Source organism: Solea solea, chromosome 9 (genome assembly GCF_958295425.1).
Source record: "Solea solea chromosome 9, fSolSol10.1, whole genome shotgun sequence".
NCBI lineage: Eukaryota > Metazoa > Chordata > Actinopteri > Pleuronectiformes > Soleidae > Solea > Solea solea.
In genome coordinates, this window is record NC_081142.1 from 3,217,700 (window position 1) to 3,237,011 (window position 19,312).

Sequence of the window (19,312 nt, forward strand, 5' to 3'; positions counted from 1 at the left end):
ACAATAATCCATGTTAGAAAAGTCTATGAGTAAACTCTGTAGCAAGCTCTGCTATCTCTTAACAGCTCACACAGAAAGAAGAGAACACAGGGGTGTAGTGGGACAGAGAGGTAAGAGGGACTGTTAGTATGCTTTAAACAAAACCAGGAGGCTGGTTATTGTACTTGTTGTACGGACGCCCTCACGATGAACAGCTCATCAAATGTTTCGAGTGCTTCTGGAAACTCCTCCCCGAACCATCTTTTCCACATCAGTTTGGGGAACTGTGTCAAACCATTTCTGTCTTTCATCTTACAAAGAAATCCAACTCTGGAGTCACACCCCGTTCCCACTGCAACCGGCCAGCTGGGTTTGGTTTTCTATCGCCTGCTTTTATCACTTCACAATTTGTTGCAATTATGTGTACAGCTGATTACAGCATGATGAAAACCTTCCAGGAGAAACTGTGAAAGACTCTCAGCCAATATAACCATCGTTAATCTCATCACCCCGCACTGACACAGCAAGTGTGTGACCAACATACAGTCGCGACCCAAATCACCTTTTTGTGTGTCAAGTCACAGTTAAGGTATAACTTTTGGTTGTCTTTTTCTGCTCATGCTACATGGCAAGATTTATATAAAGTCAAAGGATAACGAGTCGGAAAAGAGTGAGAGAGAGTGTGTGTGTGTGTGTGTGTGTTTTGTCACAGTGGTGCCATACATTTCTGTGGGCTCTTTGTCCTTGCACGATTAGCTGCAGAACAGGAACATGTTCTCCTGTGCATTTATAAAGGCCGCTCCTGTGGTGAGCACAAACAGACGGTGGCTGTGTCTGCCGAGCCGAATTCACAGGTCAGAGGTCAGACACACATGTTCAACTGTGATACAAATGCATCACTGTGTAACAACCAAGAGCAGACATAAAGTTCTTTCTTTAGCTTTGTTATCACCCCCCCCGACCACGATACCAATCGAGCAAAGACAGAAACAACACATACACAAACCGACTTATACCATATTTATGGTTATTTTCTGTCTTTTGCCCTTTTGCTGTGAGCTGGGATATCGAAGCAATCGAGGTGAACGCATTCTGTCTTTGACTCCCTCGATCTCGGGAGAATCTAGTGGATTTATGAGAGATGGGAATGTCTGAAAACAAGAGAGTGGTGATTTCCATGCCGTGTGCCAACTTGGCTCAGTGCAGCTCTGAGAGCAGCCAGCTGGTCACACATCACACATCCACACTCATAATTGACAAGCTGAGAATGTAAGAAAACTCACACATACCCGTACTGAAATATATTTAAAAAAAAAGACTCGTCACACATCACTGATATGCTTAAATTCTCAGTGAGGACATACAGTAAAGCTGGCAATCGTGTGCCATTACACAGCATTAGATTTGCGTTCCTCTCACGGTCCACCATTACGTCCAGACTCCCGTGACAGAGCACAGTGGGGATAATGGGTGCTTAAAAGTTTCTGTAACGACAAACAGACTTGCTGTGTTTGTTTGCGAACGTCTAAGTTGGAGTCTCACAGCAGCAGCTATGAAACAAGGCTGACGGTAACGGAAGAAAGTTGCAGCAGTGAAGAACATCAAAGTCAAAAAAAGAACAAACAGTGCGGCAATAAAACCATGCATGAGTGTTTTCACTGCGCAACCCATAAAGGGATTCTTTTGTGATGTCATTCTTGTGAGCCAAAGAAAGAAAGGGGTGGATAAATATATGGAGAGGAAAAAGACATTTATTATTATTATTATTATTCATGTGTTTGTCCCAAGCGAAAGAAAATGTTTCACAAAAGACCACAAAAACAAAAAGGCAACATTGTCAGAGAAACGGAGCAGAATGGAAACACAAGAGGAACATTAGAAAATAAATGTGACTGCCTGATGACAAAATCCATGAGATAATTATGTGAGGGGAAACCAAAAAACACTTCTCCATGCCGGGTTTATTCGAGACACACACGCATACGCTGACACCTGTCCTTAGATTAACATTTAAACACCATTGAGATTGGAAGCAGACAGCCTAAAAAGATCAGTGCACGGTTCAAAGATCAAACCTCGAAGTACGAAGAGAATGTGTGTGTCTTACCTAGGTATGGAATACAGGACACCATGCTCTGGCTGCTAATGAAGTCTCTCAGACGTTTGTAGTTGTCTTCCTTGGACATCAAGTAGTCGAGTCGATCAAACGTTGCCTTGTCCTTCCGACTGAGTAACTATGAAGTTCAGAGAGAACAACAGAATTTAGATACTAATGTATTTTGTCTAAGAACCAGAAATAAAGAATTGAAATATAGACAAAGTGACAAAAACAGTGTTTTATTTATTTATTATTATTTATTTTTTTTTTTTTTTTTTAAATCGGAGCTAGCTGCTGGTAAAGGTGTTTGCGCTTGTGTGTCCGACTTCTGATATTTTAATACAAGTCCCGTATTTTAGTGTCAGCAATAAATGCAGTCATGTTGTTTAGTCATTGCAAATAAGTTAGAAAGCACACAGTGGGAAATAGCTTTCAGAAAGAAGGGCTGAACAATTTGGGTAAAATATTTGATTGTGATTTGATTTACGATACAACCTTACATGTCAAGTTTCAGTTCAATATCTCTTTTCATCAACTTGAGGCATCAGCATTAACTACATCGTATGATGTGTTTGAGATTTATATAGTGCACTGTTTAAACAGACATACAACAAAGAACCTTTTAAATTAAAACCATAGCCAAAGTGAATTGTTTGAAACTGTGATTTCGATTTGAAAACTAACACCTGTTAACCTAAAAGGGAGCACATTTCTAATCCACTTTATGAAGATATTCATCTAAATTAATAGTAAATATGAAACACACTTAGTTTGCATGCTTGCAATGTAATGGCTTGCAGCAGCAACAGATGCTTAACTGCAGACTAGTTTACCGTGTGACCACGTCGGCACAGTACAATCAAACAGAGACAAGTGAGAGTGAGAACACACTCCAGATCAGTGGGTAGCAGAAAAATCGCCCAAGAGCTGCTTTTGAACTGCCAATAAAAACAAGAGGGAGAAAGTGATATGACTACTGTTCAGTACCTAACCCCGAGATACTAATGACAGCTGCGAAGATGAAGAGTGTGTATTCTTTCCAACAATACTATTCACAGACTGGTCAAAACAATCTGGTTTTGTTTTTTGTGGAGCAGATTCTAAGAAACTTCCATTATTACATCAGAGCATCATTATTTGATCCTCATCTTCAACAGAAACACTGACGTAGACGCTCTGTTGCTCACACTTTCCTAAAAATGAATACTGACAAAATATGCGTATGAAAAACACATCGTTCACCTTTCAGTCACACACAATCAGCTAAACTGTATGTGGGCTTAAGGAATTTCACTAGGGGACAAACGATAATATTATATATGACATTCCATCTTAAAAAGTGGACTTTAGGTTTTCTGAATGTTAAAAATAAATCTTCCTTTTTAGTATATGTAATTGAATTTCTAGTTTTTATTAACCTATATGTCCAGTGTTTTGGTCCACATCTGTTTGACATCCCTGTTTATTGACATCACTCTGCTAATAAACCACACTGGCTTTCAAAGTAAGATAAATATACTCACCGCCCATGTTTTGGTGAGCCTGAAGATAGGAGCGCTTTGTAAAGCCGACACCACAGCCATAACCGCATGGAGGTTGTTCATGTCACACAGTTTCTGTAAGTTCAAAGTGTACGGAGCACACACGTTGAGTTCACACTGCAGGCCTTCATAAGAACATGAATAACAATGTCCCGTTGTGCGTAAACTTGTGCATACCTTGGCAGTGCGAATGTACAGACTCAGCACCTCTGCTCTGATCTTCAACGTCTGTGCGTGGAGGATTTCTCTAACCACCCAAAAACTCGTCTGAAAAAAAAACAACAAAGAGATTATGGCACCGAGCAACACTCCCACAACAGAGGAATCATACACTGCCAGTTTACCCAAACAGACATTAACTGACGTCACCTGCAACCAGGCACCTGCTCGACAACACCAGCTGTCAATCACACCGGCTATCGCGCTAATGTGCCATATTTAATCCTCATCTTCCGCTAAATGAGAACAAAACTGACACCATGTCTGATGAAGAGTTGAAAGTAGTGATTGATACATTTACTCCCAAGGAAAATGTTGACTGACATAATAAATCAAGTGACGACTAGAGGTTCATTTTACTAGACTCGCATGTAAATGGAGCTCGTTTTGAAACCCCCCCCCCCCTTTTGTCTGACTGATACTTGGCTTCCATTTTCAGAAAAGGAAGACAACGTTCATTATTAGATACAGTCTTTGAAAGGGACTGATGACACACTTACAGGTCTGCACACAGTCATAACATCTGTGGGGCAAAACTACTATTACGTGGAGTAAGAGAGCACTGGGCAGACTGCAAACAGAACTGCAGAGAAAAAGAAAAAAAACAAGAGCCGTGCAGGACAATTCAACCATTTCCAACTGATTACACTATAGACACACACTATAACTCCCAAAATGTCAACTGAGAAAAAGGGAGGAAGCTTTGTATACATGTGTGTTCAGAGTACTTGGCCCGATCAGGAGCGGTGTTAGAGATTTGACTCTGGGGAGATTGTTGGTTAGCCAAAGTTCTGATTACACATACACACACACGGACAAGTCAGTGCATCAATCAGTGTTTAAGCTCTGGGGAGCGAGGGAATGGAAAGAGGAAAAAAGGGAGGAGAATAAGGAGAGAGGAGGTAATGGGAGGGAAGTTAGCTTCAATGCCACAGGGCTCAGAGCCCACTGCTAGCTGTCTGCACATTGTGTTCTCAGTGATTCCCACAGAATCAAGTACCAATTATGGTATTAGCTGCTTTATAATCATCAAAAATCAACCTTCGACAGGTTAGTGACGTTAGTTCATTTCATATGTGTGACTGGAAAGTGAGCACAGATCAGCGAGACAACCAAGACATGCACTGAAGTCCAGAAATTCTTTTGCCAGCTTTTTTGGTTCTATCTTGAGCGATAGGATGACATGCAGACAGCGCACGGTACATTTCTGTGCACACCCAATCCATCTTGAATGCATCCTTAGATCCTTGAATGTGTAAACCCCCCCATTTAAAGGTGGATCGAGGACGCATGCATGTGGCCACATTCATGAGCACACACGACAGCAGTCTGGCTCAGGACACGCAAGAGCCCGCCTCCACATCTGATCCCCTGCAGTTTTACAGTAAATTGAAAGTGTTTTACAGTAATCAGCATCTATGTTAATTTATTTAAACCAACACCACAAAAATAAAGCAGAAGAATGCAGGATTTTTTTAAATTAACAGCTTCAGGGTCATTGTGGGCTGTCTCCACTCCGCCTACTCTCTGTTAGCAGAAAACCAGCATTGCAAGATCAGGGTCAGGAGGCCTCAAAAGTCTCGGGTCTCACGAGAAACACAAATTGCTTTACGACACTATACACACCCCCTAGCCAGGAAGCGGGTGTAAGATAAAGGCAGCGATAGCATAATTTTAGATTTTCATCATGGTGGAAACGGCAAAAAAGAAGCAGAGGAAAACCTTGTCGGAGGAAGCAAGGGAGCGGAAACGACAAAAGTAAACACTGGACCGGCTATTTTTGAATTGTGAGACTTAAAAACACAGAAGCCCGCAAAACTGATGCCGACCAACATAGTCGTGGCTCCTCCGCTTGTGTTCGGCGGCTCTGTTGAAAACAAATGCACGTGGCCAGAAGAGGGGAAGGAAGGGAGGGAGTGTTAGCGGGGAGTTTTTACGACGGTGAGGATAAAGCAGTAAATGGATGGATGTTGGTGTCATAAATTTTTTTTTTTAAAAAGCAACCAGACTTGCAAAGTTCCACTTTAACACTGTTATCTTCTCTCCAATAGATAAAACATCTTTCATGTTACAGCAGCATGAGTAGTGGTTTGATTCACTCATCACATCCCAACTCTTTCTCCCTGTTATTGGTGCAGACACACAATGACACATTGAAAAATGTAATTTTGTTGTGGAGAACAAAGTTTAATAAAGTGTGAATGCTCAGGCTTAACGCTGTCAGTATGTGATTTAATCATAATCTGTTCACACGGCAAACTTTGGAAAATGTCTGGACCCAATTTTCTTCAAGTCATCCAGAGGTAATGACTGGACACAGTGACTATGCACACACTGTGGGTCAAAGAGATGGAGAGGGACAGTAATGAGACAAGCAGAGACGGTTCTTTCTCGGCAAAGACGCCATCACTGTGACAAGATCTGTCCACAGACAGACACATGCACAGAAACAGCTATGCTGGCTTCTAAATGAGTGGAATTAATGTTGATTAAAATAAACAATTGTTCAGATAAGACAGGCAGACTGACCCTCAGCTGTCAGACATCTGGGTTGTTTGAGAGAGAAAAATGGAGACACTGGGGAGTCCAGAGATAAATTCACTCACTCACTCCCTCCCTCTCTGACTTATATACACATGATGTGCATATCAAGCTAATTTCAATCTATTAGGGTTGTGTTTTGCCAGAAAACAGCCATGTGTGTTTAATATTTCACATGAAGAGGTCTAAAGAGAAGATGAGGGAGTGATGAAAATGGACAGAAGATACACAGATGGTAAAATCTTATTTCCATTGGCTTCAAATTTAATTTGCATCCCTTTCTTTGAGACGGTGACCTCAATGTAAAAACATGAAAATCTGGGAGCGTTACCAGAAGGGAGGTTCACATTCCACCAGAGCAGTTTAAATAGATTTAAAAAATGTGCTTATCTAGATAAGGCAAAATGGACACTGGATAATGTTTTATGTAAGATTTTCCTTCTTTCCATTTTTATGTGTTCTTATTAATCTTTTGTGTCTCGGTTTCATAACATTGTACTATTTATTATTATTTGTTAGCAGCATAACTCAAAAAGTAAAGGACAGATATTTTATTACATTTTTGTACAAGAAGAAATTATTTGACATTGGATTTAAAAAAACCAAAAGCATGTACTATTACCTCAAATAGGTCTATGTTACCGTGCAGTTTGGTTAAAAATCTTAATAATAATCCATAATAACACTGTGAGAAACCAAGTGGCCTTACTGGAGTGCTTTCTCTAGTTACCAATAATGTGGTTTTCAGTAACTTTATGACCTTGTTCATTTTTTATAAGCACATTTGTATATTTTCTCTTTTTTAAAAGGTTGTAGTATGAGTAAAGAGCCCAAGATAAATGTCCTACACTGTGGGACAGTAAAGTTCATATTTAATCATGAAATCTACCTTCCACCCCTAGTGTGCAGTGAACTGGAGTTTCCATTGACTGTAAAGTGTGATTTCGCTCTGGGAGCAAAAACATGCGGCAGCTTCACATTCACTTTCCTCAGTGTTTTAAAGTGATATACAAGGTCAGTCTGGACAAAATTCACTACACCACAGGGGTTCATCACAGAATATGTGTCCGCATCTGCCTGGGCTTCCAAACATGTACAAGGATATCATTATTAATGATGACAATTGTCTAAAAAGGTGTACATCAGTGTTATGTGTAACTCAGGGAGCGTATAGGGATATGGAGACTATGCAGAGTCTGTTTGAATGCCACATCATTTCCTGACCTGTGTATGGCTTCAAGAACAGAGCTAAGAGTCCCCAGAGATTCAATTATCATAAATAAATGGAAGCAGACAGCTCCAATTACAAGCTTATAGTTGGGTATCAACCAATGTTATGGCCTGAGATCAAGAAAAGATGTGGTTGGATCAAAGATCTGCCCAAAGACAGGGACAATAGCTGGCTGGCAGACATGAGGTATTGGCTAGTCAAAGGTCAAAAATGAAAACCAACAGATATTTTTAGAAACACTGGTCCATATGCTGGAGTAAGCTGATGGTGCTGCTTTTTTTGCATTTCTCCAGCTTCCTCCCAGAGTCTTAAGATTTGTAGACTTAAGTTAGGTTAATTGTAGACTCTAAATTAACTGCAGGTGTGGATGAGTTTGAATGGTTGTCTGTTGTATGTTGGCCCTGGTGGTGTTCCCTTCCTCTGGCCCAGTGTCCACTCCTTTGTTAGGTTCTCCATGTCAAAAAGATAGTGGAATTCTAATTCTTATGATTTCTGGATAAAATATGTGCCGTTTAATTCGTTTGCAAGTTGCATATTTGTTAAGCGATCAATACAAAGCATCTTTGATGTTGTCTCTTTGCTGCCTGCTGTGGCAAGTGATCTGCTGCTTAACTCAAACTGGAGACTGAATGAAGAGGACATATTGCTTCAGCTCATGCCGTGGAGCTCTCTGGGACTCTCAGTTGAACCAATCCAAGTACTAAATTCCAAGAAAGCTCATTTTCTTTGGCTCTAAGTGGCTAAAAAAAAAGTGTGTAGCTACTAGCTAACATCTTGAATCAGTGTTTGGGATTTGCTTCACATGAAGCAGTTTCCACAGCGACACATTCTGGTTAGACTGGCTCATATTTATACTGGAGGACAGTAAAGTGGAATTTAAAAAACCTGGAAAAAAGACTGGAGGGGGGATTAAAGGGCAATGCTACCCCTTACATCATAACCCACAACTTCCTGTTGATGATTTGACAGGGAACCAAGGGAGTGTGTCGTGCGCACTCCTGCAAACACTTGGAAATGTTCTACACATGCTGCAAAATACCTCAGCCAAAATCCAGCCGGTGTAAAATAGCGTGCCTTTCTTCACGCCTGTTTTACTTGGGTACCATGTATGAGGATTATGACTAGCAAAGGAGATGTGGAGGGAATTAAAACAAAACCTCCTCTGGGGTAGCTACAGTGATGATTTGGTACTCGGAGGATGAAGGAAGGGGGTACAATAGAAAGAGGTGCTGTAATCTTTCCGATCTTTTATGGCCAAGACTCATAAATCTTTAACACCGCATGTTCAAAATGTTCTTTACGGACTTTCCTTTTGGATAAGAACTGAGGGAAATACTGAGGTGCAAAGTGTATATGTGTCTTACCTGGTTGAACCTGCGAGTGAAGGCCACGACGTTTGGAGCAGAGCTGTGTTTCTCCTTCTTGTTCCAGCCACAACTTGACAGCTCCTAAAACACACAAATAAACAAGGGAAATTAAACATTGTGCACAGGTACATAAAACAACTGTGTATCATCAGTATTTTACTGAATGTATTTAACAGTCTCTTGTCAGAGGTCACACAGTGGGAAGTGGAGAAGAGAGACATGACAGCAGAGAAAAGCAGATGAGGAGGAAAAGGAAGAGAGGCCGGGGACGGTATTCAGTCAAAGACTCAGTCACATTGATGAATGAGTGGAAAAACAAACAGGTAAAGCAATCCAGGAACATGTACTGCCTCTATTAAACACTGAACTCAACGCTAACTGTCTCAATACCATTTCCTGTGCACAGTTTTGTGGCAACAAACGACTAAAATTTCACATTTTAAACCAACAGTATGTCAAGAACCATAACATATGTTTAGAACATTAAGTTATCATTAAAAAAATATATAATTTATTATTTTAAAATGATCAAATCAGTGGTGGTGAAATCAATTTCCCATTTCACCACATTTAGAAGCAGCAGCTGGGGAGCGCAGCAGAGCTGATGGTGATCTCACTACACTTCAGTGTAAGAACACCAGTGACTCTGGAGCGTTATCAACACTGAAAACTCCAACAATACAGATAGTCACTTTGTACTAGACTGGGCCACTGTCCTCAGTGATGAGGCGAAGACAGGAGACCACACATATACTACAAGGGGAACCCAGACCTCCTTTGGCCCCACGGACTATTCAGAGGCCAGGGACACTGACGCAACAATCGGAAAAATGTTGTGCAAGCTCTCCTCCTCCTAATCCTTGCCAGGCCCAGCCTCAGACTTGGGCTACAATATGAACAGCTGAATCGGGCTGCAGCTCCTCGGCATGATCCTCCCTGTGAGACAGTCTGGAAGCAACAACCTCCACCAGACCACTCACAACTTTGGAACCAATCAGGACGTCTACTTTCAAAGATAAGTCAAGCTCATTCACCGGTAAGTCTGAGTCGTTGGAGACAGCCAGCAGGGATAAAAATGTAACCTCCATCAAATACAGATGTTAAAAACAGACGCTCAGGCGTGGGCGAGGTGAAGACTCTGGGCTTATATTGCTCGAGTCAGGTTTGTGCGATTGTAGCTCGACTACGCTACTAAATTGGCCTACTGTCCTCGACCCAGGATTCAAGCACAGACGGGGAATCAATTTGTTAAATCACGTGTGCCTGCCTCTGCTATGTTAGGTGGTGATATGCCCCCATTTTAGCTTGTTAGTAGTGAACATTAACCACATTATCCACACATTATCCAGGTGAATGTAGTAGTAATTTGATTCCAGTTTGCATTATCTGAGTGTGTTTTAGATATCTGATTTCAGTAGGACTAACATGTTAACGTGTATTTTGAACATCCGGGTTTTAACACGGCATATTCAAGATTCAAAGTGAACACACAATAAGGTCAGCAGGCAGCACATAAAAAGGGACAATATAATAAAATTAAATAAAATAATAATCTGATATATGCAGTGTAATAGAAAACAGTGAAACTTAACGTGCACAATTAGAGTATGGGTCAGGTACAGTTTATGAATGTACATAAAAGGTAACCTATCAAAATACAGAAGTTAGAAAACAGACTTTCAGTCATGAGACTAGGCATGTATTGCCTGAATCAGGATGAGGATAACAGCAGAGGGGAAAAAGGGATACAGTGGATAGAAGAAGAAGACATTTAGACCATGAAAGACAACTGTTGAAGATCCAACAGCATCTTCCCACAAGGTTTACAAGCCGGTCGGTGTTTGAGCGTGTCATACTTTGTCACACGATGTATCTAAACCAGTGTGTGGGAGGCTCGAGCTCATCTCACCAATGAGACATCAGTGTTTATTTAAAAATCTGTCCTTCTTTAAAAAATAAGCACTGCCTGCCTTCCTTCCTGTCTGCGTGTGCCTGCCATCATGTCAATCATCATTTTCTCCAACTTTCACACACGTATGGTGATGATTCTGAAACAAAAACTTTCCATAGTGGCTGAGAGAAGGATGAGTTTGCGGGTTTCACAGCCCGGATGACCACCTGACCACCCAGGTAGGCAGTTCACCCAAGAAGACGCACACAGACACACATACAAAGAAGCGCCGCTATGCCTCCCTTACACAAAAAGACCACATCATTTCAACAACTGTCACTACCACTTCAACACCAAGACCACCTAGGTCTGCCTTCTAATCTAACATCCATCTACAGTAATTTATTCTACAGTCTGTGCTGAGATGTTGAGTCATAAGCAGCACTACACAACAAAACAGCATGAAACTGATCCGCAGCCTCTTCAGAAATTGTTTAATTCATTTAATTTGTGATACTTTATAGTCTCTTTTCACACTTAGACATTAAAAGCTTAAAAAAGGCTTAACGTTTTAAGTCTCACAACAGTTTAGCCTTTTGAGGCCGACTCTGACAAGGCAGCGATGGTAAAAAAGAAAGGTTTTACATGTTGCAGTAATGATGAAATGAAAGGAGAAAAAAAAAAAGCTCCACCAAACCACAGACAGTCTGTCATTTCCACACTCTGTTCTGGCTGAGCAGCCTTTTCATTTAAGCAGTCCTGTGAGTCTCTTACAGGCCGACTCCATCTACACATATGGTTAGCATGAGGGCTGTCGAGGAAAACTAACGTCAACTCTGGTTACAACAGCGGTCGGATACTTATAGCCCAATATCGAGCACCTAAACACTTCCAAAATAAAACTTTAAATTATGACTAAATATGTCACATTTAAACCCATGTGTAGACCAAAGTATGCTTCACAAATACATCGTATGAAGTATTATATAAACAGAGGTGCATGTTGAACTATACAAGGCAGAGCCACAAATTACAATGACCTCATGTGAGATTTCCCCCATGCAATTCCTTTGGTTTTTGTCATCGCTGTAAACAGAAAACTCAACAACTGTTGAGGTCGTAGAGAACATTGAAGAGAGCACTGGCAAAGACAGGAGAGACTGAAAAGGATGAACATGATGGAAAAAAGGAGGGATATGAGGAGGTGATGAAGTGGGACTGAAATAAGAAGATTTTGCAATTGTGAAGTTTGTTGAGTGTGTCAAGTTGTGTTTGGAAAACTTAGAAAAAACATAGAAAACTTGTTCTCTTTTGTTTTGGGCAAATGGAAAAGAACAAGTAAACACAAGAGAAACTGATAACTGAGAGGAAATAAGAAAAAACAACCTGCACCGTTGTCTCAGTCAAACATCTATTAATATAGATCCTGCAGAGACGTTCGTGCAACAAGAGACAGGGTCCGTACTTTTCAGTGCACACCATGGGAATGATTACTTTTCCAGGAGCTGCAATATTTCAGTACATGCTCTACATATGATTCTAATGATAGTACAGGCCATCTGTCATGGCTACCTAATCCAGACTTGGCATTGTTTCTACATCAAGACCACATTGTGCATAGGAATAATTACATGCACAAATAGTGTATTGTACATTGTGGAGTAAAAGGTAAATGTCACAGCAGTAATGAAACATCATGCATGTCAACTGCCACATTGAGAGAGATTTTCTTGTTTTTGTCGTGAAGCAAATATTATTCAATCCCCAAACAAGGAAACAACATGTGTACAGAGGTGCAAGCGTTACTTGCCTCCATTCCCTTTGCAACTCACATGAGACTTTCAGTCTGGTCAGAGGAGTTCTCCTCAGGGGGCTCAGACATGAGGGACCGACATACTTCTCCGAAGAACGTAAAAAGCAACCCGATATCTATTCCCTGAGAGCTGAAGCGAAACTTGCCAGGCAAATCCACTAAATTACTTACTTGGCTGTCGTCCTGAGCGTGCGTTAAAGACAAATGCAACCCGCTTCCCGCTTCATGTCCCTTTACATCACTAAGTCTCCCTTTGCTTTTCAGCCTCTATTTTATAAACATGCAGCTGTAGATCATCAACAGCGTGTCTGATTATGGAATTAGAAATGGCTCACAGCGGCTGGAACGAAAACATGAAGGAATAAAATATCCCGGGTCTTTTATGACATCACAGTTGCTATACCCTTTTTCACTTGGACATTATTTCTCGTCTGCTCGGAACCAGTGACTGTAACAAATCATGCAGAATCACTGCATCATAAATTTACACTAGACAACAAGATTTAGCGACAGATCACTTGCATCCTTTTCCCTCCCTCCCTCCCACTCTCTGTATGATCCATCTTGTCATTTTAATAGCATTTAACTTTACAAACCAACCGCCACGAGACACATCGGGGATTCAGCTATGGGCTGTAGATTGCTCTGCAACTATGGATTACTTTACCTTAAAAATAACTTCAGCTGTTGCCATGATTTTCACCATTTTTCCTCCCTTCAAAGAACAAGAAAATCGAGCATTGCGCTGACGACAGTCGGTTACGTGAATGGGGTAAACAACACTCCACTGCTGATGACAGTCTATTACGTGAATGAAGTGAACAACAGTCCTCGTGCATGGCAGGGTCTTATGAGCTGTCACTTATGTTCTATTAAAACCACGTGTGTTTAGATTCGATGTTTGTCTCAAGTCTGCTGTGTCAGAGTTTCAAACTTCCAGCTTTAATCTTTTAAATCTGTCGACCCCTTAAGGCCTTTCAAATGTTGGTTAAAAGAGCGGACTCTCCAGTCATTACATTCCCCCAATTTGTACTGTACATATCCCACAGTAAGAGAAAAGAGCTAAGTGAGAGTGAGCCATACTTCCTGGCCAGATGATTGGCCAGGCGTAACACCATCTTTTCACACCGTTTTAAGTGTCTCCATCCATGGTCCTCATGTGAATTATTTATTGCCACTGTGACAGACGGTTATCATTTCTTCCTCATCCCAAGTTTTTCCAGCTGGACCTTTCAGGCTCTGCTCCATAGCAGCATTGGAAAATTCAAGTTAATGAGATGCTCCGTCCCAGTCAATCCTTGTTTGGTTAAAATTTCCCAAATAATGGCAGTGTGTTTGTGTGTCTATGTATCATTGACCCACAGCAAAAGAACTGTACAATACATCACAAGCATGGACATGGTGTACTTTTTTTTTTTCCCCACACACAATTGCCCACATTCACATTCATATGATATGAAAACATTATTCTAAAGTAGTCATGGTAATAATGGGAATTACAGCTGCTTTGGAAGAACAGTAAAATCAGAGCAGAACATTGAAGTCATGCAGAGGACGACATTTGCAGTGTATAGTTTTAAGTCTCCAGATAAAGTGCAAGTTAGGTTAAGCTGATGTATCTTCACTGTAAGTCTGCAGTAAAACAAGTTTAAATCACTAAGACATGAGAATAAAACCACTTGAAAGTAACCAATTGGGAAAAAATGGTCTAATTTGTGGCAACGGAACAAATAAGATTCTACATGAATCATAATGACCAATGAAAGGTTGACTTTTTCCCACTCTGGCCACATCCACACTGACCCATTTTCATTTTGAAACACATCAACTCTGCTATGCATTTGACGCCAATCCAAAAATGCCAAAACTTGAATAAAGACCCAACGAATCCATTTTGAAATGGATTTGAAATATGTAGCTGGTAATCTGAACATAGCCAGAGGCCTCGGAGAACAGTTACCTGCACATTCACGTCCTGATTTATTCAGACATGCCCTGGCCTGTTAACACTTCATTTCAGTTTCACCTTGCCGTCATTTTTAATTAAAAAAATAAATAAATAAATGGCTACGCCTGCTATGCAAACAACTGCAAATTAGAAGATTTGTTAACTGTTTTCATTTAATTTTACATTTCCTTTTATTGCGGCATGCAAATTGAATTTAGTACTAAAATGGGCTCAATGTCAGGAAAAACACCAATGCACAGCTAACCCAAGAAAGAGATTTGATATTTTCTGTATTCAGTGAACAGCATGAAACAGAAGGTATGAACCGGCACACACACCTGATTTTACCATCAAGTGTCTGCAGGACTGAGAGCAGTGGAAACTCAAACTGAGTTCAGTTCAGTGACAGCAAGAAAAGCCCCAACTAATGCCTTCTGTTCCTGCCAAGAGGCTGCTGGGTCACTCTATGTTCTGTGCACTCTCTTCCTCTTACCCCAGACTGCAGCATTCACCTCCTAGTCAGCTCTTCACCTCAATCAAACCAGTGAGAGAACAAAAGTCTTTCCCAAACCCCCCCCCCCATCCCCATGTTTTTCACTTTCCCCTGCATCGCTGATCTCTCCACATGGAAACAAGTGAAACCACATCCCTGACCACCTGACATGTAACTCTTCACCCACAACTATTATTTTCCAAATTGCTAGATTAGGGACTTAACTACAGGGCCACATTTTCTTTAGGCTTGTAAATCCCACTTACTTAGTCAGTCAGTTGAATCAGACTAAACACAGGACGGAAGTATTTATGAAAAACCTTTGGTAGACCCTGTGTAATCTTTGGCTTGGTGGAATTAAGACCATGGGGATAGGGTCCAGACTTCAGTGACTTCTCTCTGAGTGAAGAAACAGCAAAACTACAACGACAACCACTGACAAAAGGCTTCACAGGAACGAGTCTCAAAATAACTGAGGGCCCAAGGCCAGTCCCTGACTCCCCAGTCTGCTTATAAAAAGTCCATTTTAACAACCGGATGGACGTGGGATCCCAATAGGTCACTGATACAGTGTGTCACTGGTCAGTCAGAATTCAATGGAAATCTGCAATCCTATGGTTATTTGTGAGGCTGTTTTTGAGAAAAATTTAAAAAATGGAAATCCTGACTCACTCGTCTTTTGTCGTCCAGCAGGGTGCTCCATTGTTTTTATATCTGTTTTATATTTGTAATTTGCTACTAAGACTATGTTCACATTCAAAATATTGTACAATTTAGATTTATTACAGCTCATACATGAAGGTATAAGCTTCTTGCATCTGAGCTTTCATGTGAACACAACTGCCCTCTAAAACAGCTGCATGGAATCAGATATGACCACCGGTTTGATAATATATCTGATCGAGGACCACCTAATGAAGTGACACAAATTGATGTTGGAATTTCTTTGTTTACACAGCACAAAAAAAATTATCTGGAAAAAACCCCACTGGATTTTAATCACTTCAGCTTGGTAATCTGAATGATCCTAATGTTAGATACAAATGACCTATAATGCTATAATAGTTTCAAATGTCAGTCTTCTGCTGCTATTAAACCAACAAAAACTCAAATCTACTTTTACTGGAAGTGATTGAATGTTGAGGCAGGCGGTATTTTGTTGCAGAGTGGAGACGAAATAAATCAGGAGACATGAGTCATAGTATTTTGTTTTGTTTAAACAACGTGGACAGCAATCTAAACAGGAAATGTGACTTCCATGAATCACGTTTAACTTGAGAGGATCGCGTTAATTCTACATGTCGTGTTTGATTAAAAGCTCCTCTCCTTGTCAAACATGTGTGCCTCTTTATTCCAAGGTGCAAATTAGTGAGAAAGATTAATTGCAATAATAAAAATAATGACAGCAAAGTAATGTATTGTACTCTGTGACTGTGTACATATCCATGTATTTCAGTGTAACTAAGGGACTTATTGAAATATCTTATTACAACAAGCTTCCCAATACAAAATTGATTATTTTCCATTTTGGCTGCACAGTCAGCGTAAACATTGAAGAAGCCAGTTCATTAATTTTACAGTGGACACAGTGTAGACACTTTAATCAGTGAGTGTTTAATCAAGAATCAAACCTCCATAGATAAAATCTGATTCTGTGAGAAGCGCTGCTTCAGTTCTCAGGATTTTCCATTACTCAGACACAACAAACTATTTACAAGGCTCAGAAAGGTCACCATGACATTGTTCTTTCAATTAAAACAAACTGTCTGGGACTGACATCATGCCAGGAGAGTCCGTGTGGTGCAGGCTGAGATCAGCCAAGTGTTGCACATGTGCGATCAGGGCTGTGGTTTTTTGTATCGTGCCGTTTCAACGCCACAGTGGCCAAGTCAAAATACAGGTTACCCATGACTGCTGTCACGCAGGACAAAAAACAGGAAAATAATGAATATTTACCAACTCTCTGGCCCCATTCAGACCGATGTTTTTCTATTCACTTGTTCACATACATGAGCACAAATGAATGTAGTCTGTCCTACGGAGGGATCGGAGACCGCTTCCTCAGTCGTTGTCCTCTGATTATCTATAGTTTCTTCTTGATTGTCACAAGACTTTTTTTTACTCATCGTTAGAATTGTATTTCACGGTACAGCAGTGCGAGTAGCGCATTGATTTTATCTCTCTCCCTGTGTCACACACATACAAATGCACTGACAACAGACCCATCTGTACAGCTAGACTCATTAAAAACACTAACAGACAAAGATTAAAGGGCAGGAGGCGTTTCTGGGACAGACTTTGATGCCAGGTGTGAACTATCCGTCAACTAATAATATGCGATCAGGTCACTGAGGACGGACGTTAATGGGGCCTCAATGAGGCAACAAAAACAAGGGGAAGAATTCCGGGTAAGGGAGTAGAAGTTCTGCAAAACTGAGATATGTGGCTTTGCAAGGGATTTCTGATTACAGCTGCGGCTGAGATACAAAACCGCATAGTGATGGTGCAAGAAGAGGAAGAAAGACAGTGACAGCAGATTAACTGGGTAACATCTTAAATATTCATACACTCAGCAATACCTTAAAAACAGTAACTGGCTCATCCATGGAAATCGATGGCTTATTTTAATGTAATGTACATCTTATTTTGTAGGCTCATTTATTTTCCTTATCTTTATGACTTATGTACATAAAGAATACAGGAATCTGCCAAAACAGCAAAAACCAGCTATGGGTTTCAATGTAGTGACTAATCAGTGCATAAATTACTTATGTTTCAGTTTTGAAAATTAGAATTTGATCGCCGCTCACCTCTGGCTGGATGGCTTGGAACACAGGAGCATCCATGAGGGTAATCTGGCCCTGGAAGAGATGAAACACACAATCGTTAGACTGTTTTTTTTTTTAAAAGAAAATGTACTGGACAAACCAGAAATAGTCCAATATGAGGCCAATAATATCACAGTACTCAATTTAAAAGTACTGCCTTTGCTAGAGGAGTTATATAATTGCACACAAGAGACAGTGTGCAGCCTTTTATGGTCAGCACATCTGAACACCCCAGTGATGAGTCAGGAAAGGTGTTGTTGAGGTAAGACAGAGAGGATAAAGGGTGCCCTCTTGTGGTTGAAAAGGGTAAGTCATGAGATAAACATCCTCCAGTATTAAAGCTGGATTCTAGACATGAAGAGAAAACTGATTTATTTCAAAGATTATGGAAAACATTCAGAAACATTGTTCATCACAATCAAATGAGCCTCATTCAATATCGATGGGATTCCTGCACAGAAGTTTGTGCAGAGGCAGCCTGGGGAAATCCATCAGTCCCTGCTTGGGATCATTATCACTACAGATCCATTTCCTCCTCTAGCACCCCATCCACCACAGTTTCAACTTGACACATCACATTTTTCCCCCTCAAAATGTATATGCAAATGAAGCAGACAAGAACAGGCTCTTGCATGTATAACACACGTAAAATATTCTTACAGCATATTCTTCAGGAGTGACCTTCAGCACATCGAACACGACGGCATCGAAACTCTTCTTCAGCTCTGATGAACCCTTGTCACTGAGAGATTCTGAGCTGCTGCTCTTCTGAGGGAGGACACAAACACACACCAATGTGATAATGCAACATACTGTATAATGGGCCTATGGTTTTCAGGGGAAGGACAAAAGCGTACGTACAGTAGGGAACATGAGTAATATGGAGAGAAGATTTGACACAACATAAATGATATGGACAAAAGTATTCGGACGCCTGAACAGTACACTAAAATGTACTGCAAGGACATATTCAAATATATTAACAGGACATTAATATGGAGTTGGTCCCCCTATTGCAGCTCTAACAGCTTCTAAACACTCAGATTTTACACTGATGGTGGAAAAGAAGACCTGGCTCACAATCTCTGAGCCAGTTCATCCCAAAGGATGGGGTTGAGGTCAGGACTCTGTGTGGGCCAGTCAGGTTGTTCCACATCAAACTTGTCAAACCATGTCTTTTTATAGTCCATGTTTTGTGCACTGGGACACAGTCATGATGGAATAAAAAAAAAGACTCTTCTTTAAAATCTGGAATCATAGCATTGTCCAAAATGCCTTGGTATGCTGAAGCGTTTCACTGGAAACAAGGAGCCTAACTCAAGGCCTGAAAAACAGCCTCAAATTAATAATTAACAGGTGTAAC

General features: G+C 40.7%; 1 protein-coding gene across 2 annotated transcripts in view; it reads right to left on the reverse strand.

Moving 5' to 3' along the window:
• Positions 1 to 19,312, reverse strand: part of ralgps2 (Ral GEF with PH domain and SH3 binding motif 2) — a 71,894-nt gene that overhangs the window by 28,839 nt on the left and 23,743 nt on the right. For both annotated transcript variants that reach the window (XM_058638477.1, XM_058638476.1), the window contains exons 4-9: positions 18,610 to 18,717; positions 17,932 to 17,982; positions 8,974 to 9,057; positions 3,796 to 3,885; positions 3,601 to 3,693; positions 2,087 to 2,213 (exon numbers count right to left, since the gene is read on the reverse strand). In XM_058638477.1, the coding sequence (XP_058494460.1) occupies positions 2,087 to 2,213; positions 3,601 to 3,693; positions 3,796 to 3,885; positions 8,974 to 9,057; positions 17,932 to 17,982; positions 18,610 to 18,717 (553 nt within the window). The remainder of the gene's footprint in view (positions 1 to 2,086; positions 2,214 to 3,600; positions 3,694 to 3,795; positions 3,886 to 8,973; positions 9,058 to 17,931; positions 17,983 to 18,609; positions 18,718 to 19,312) is intronic.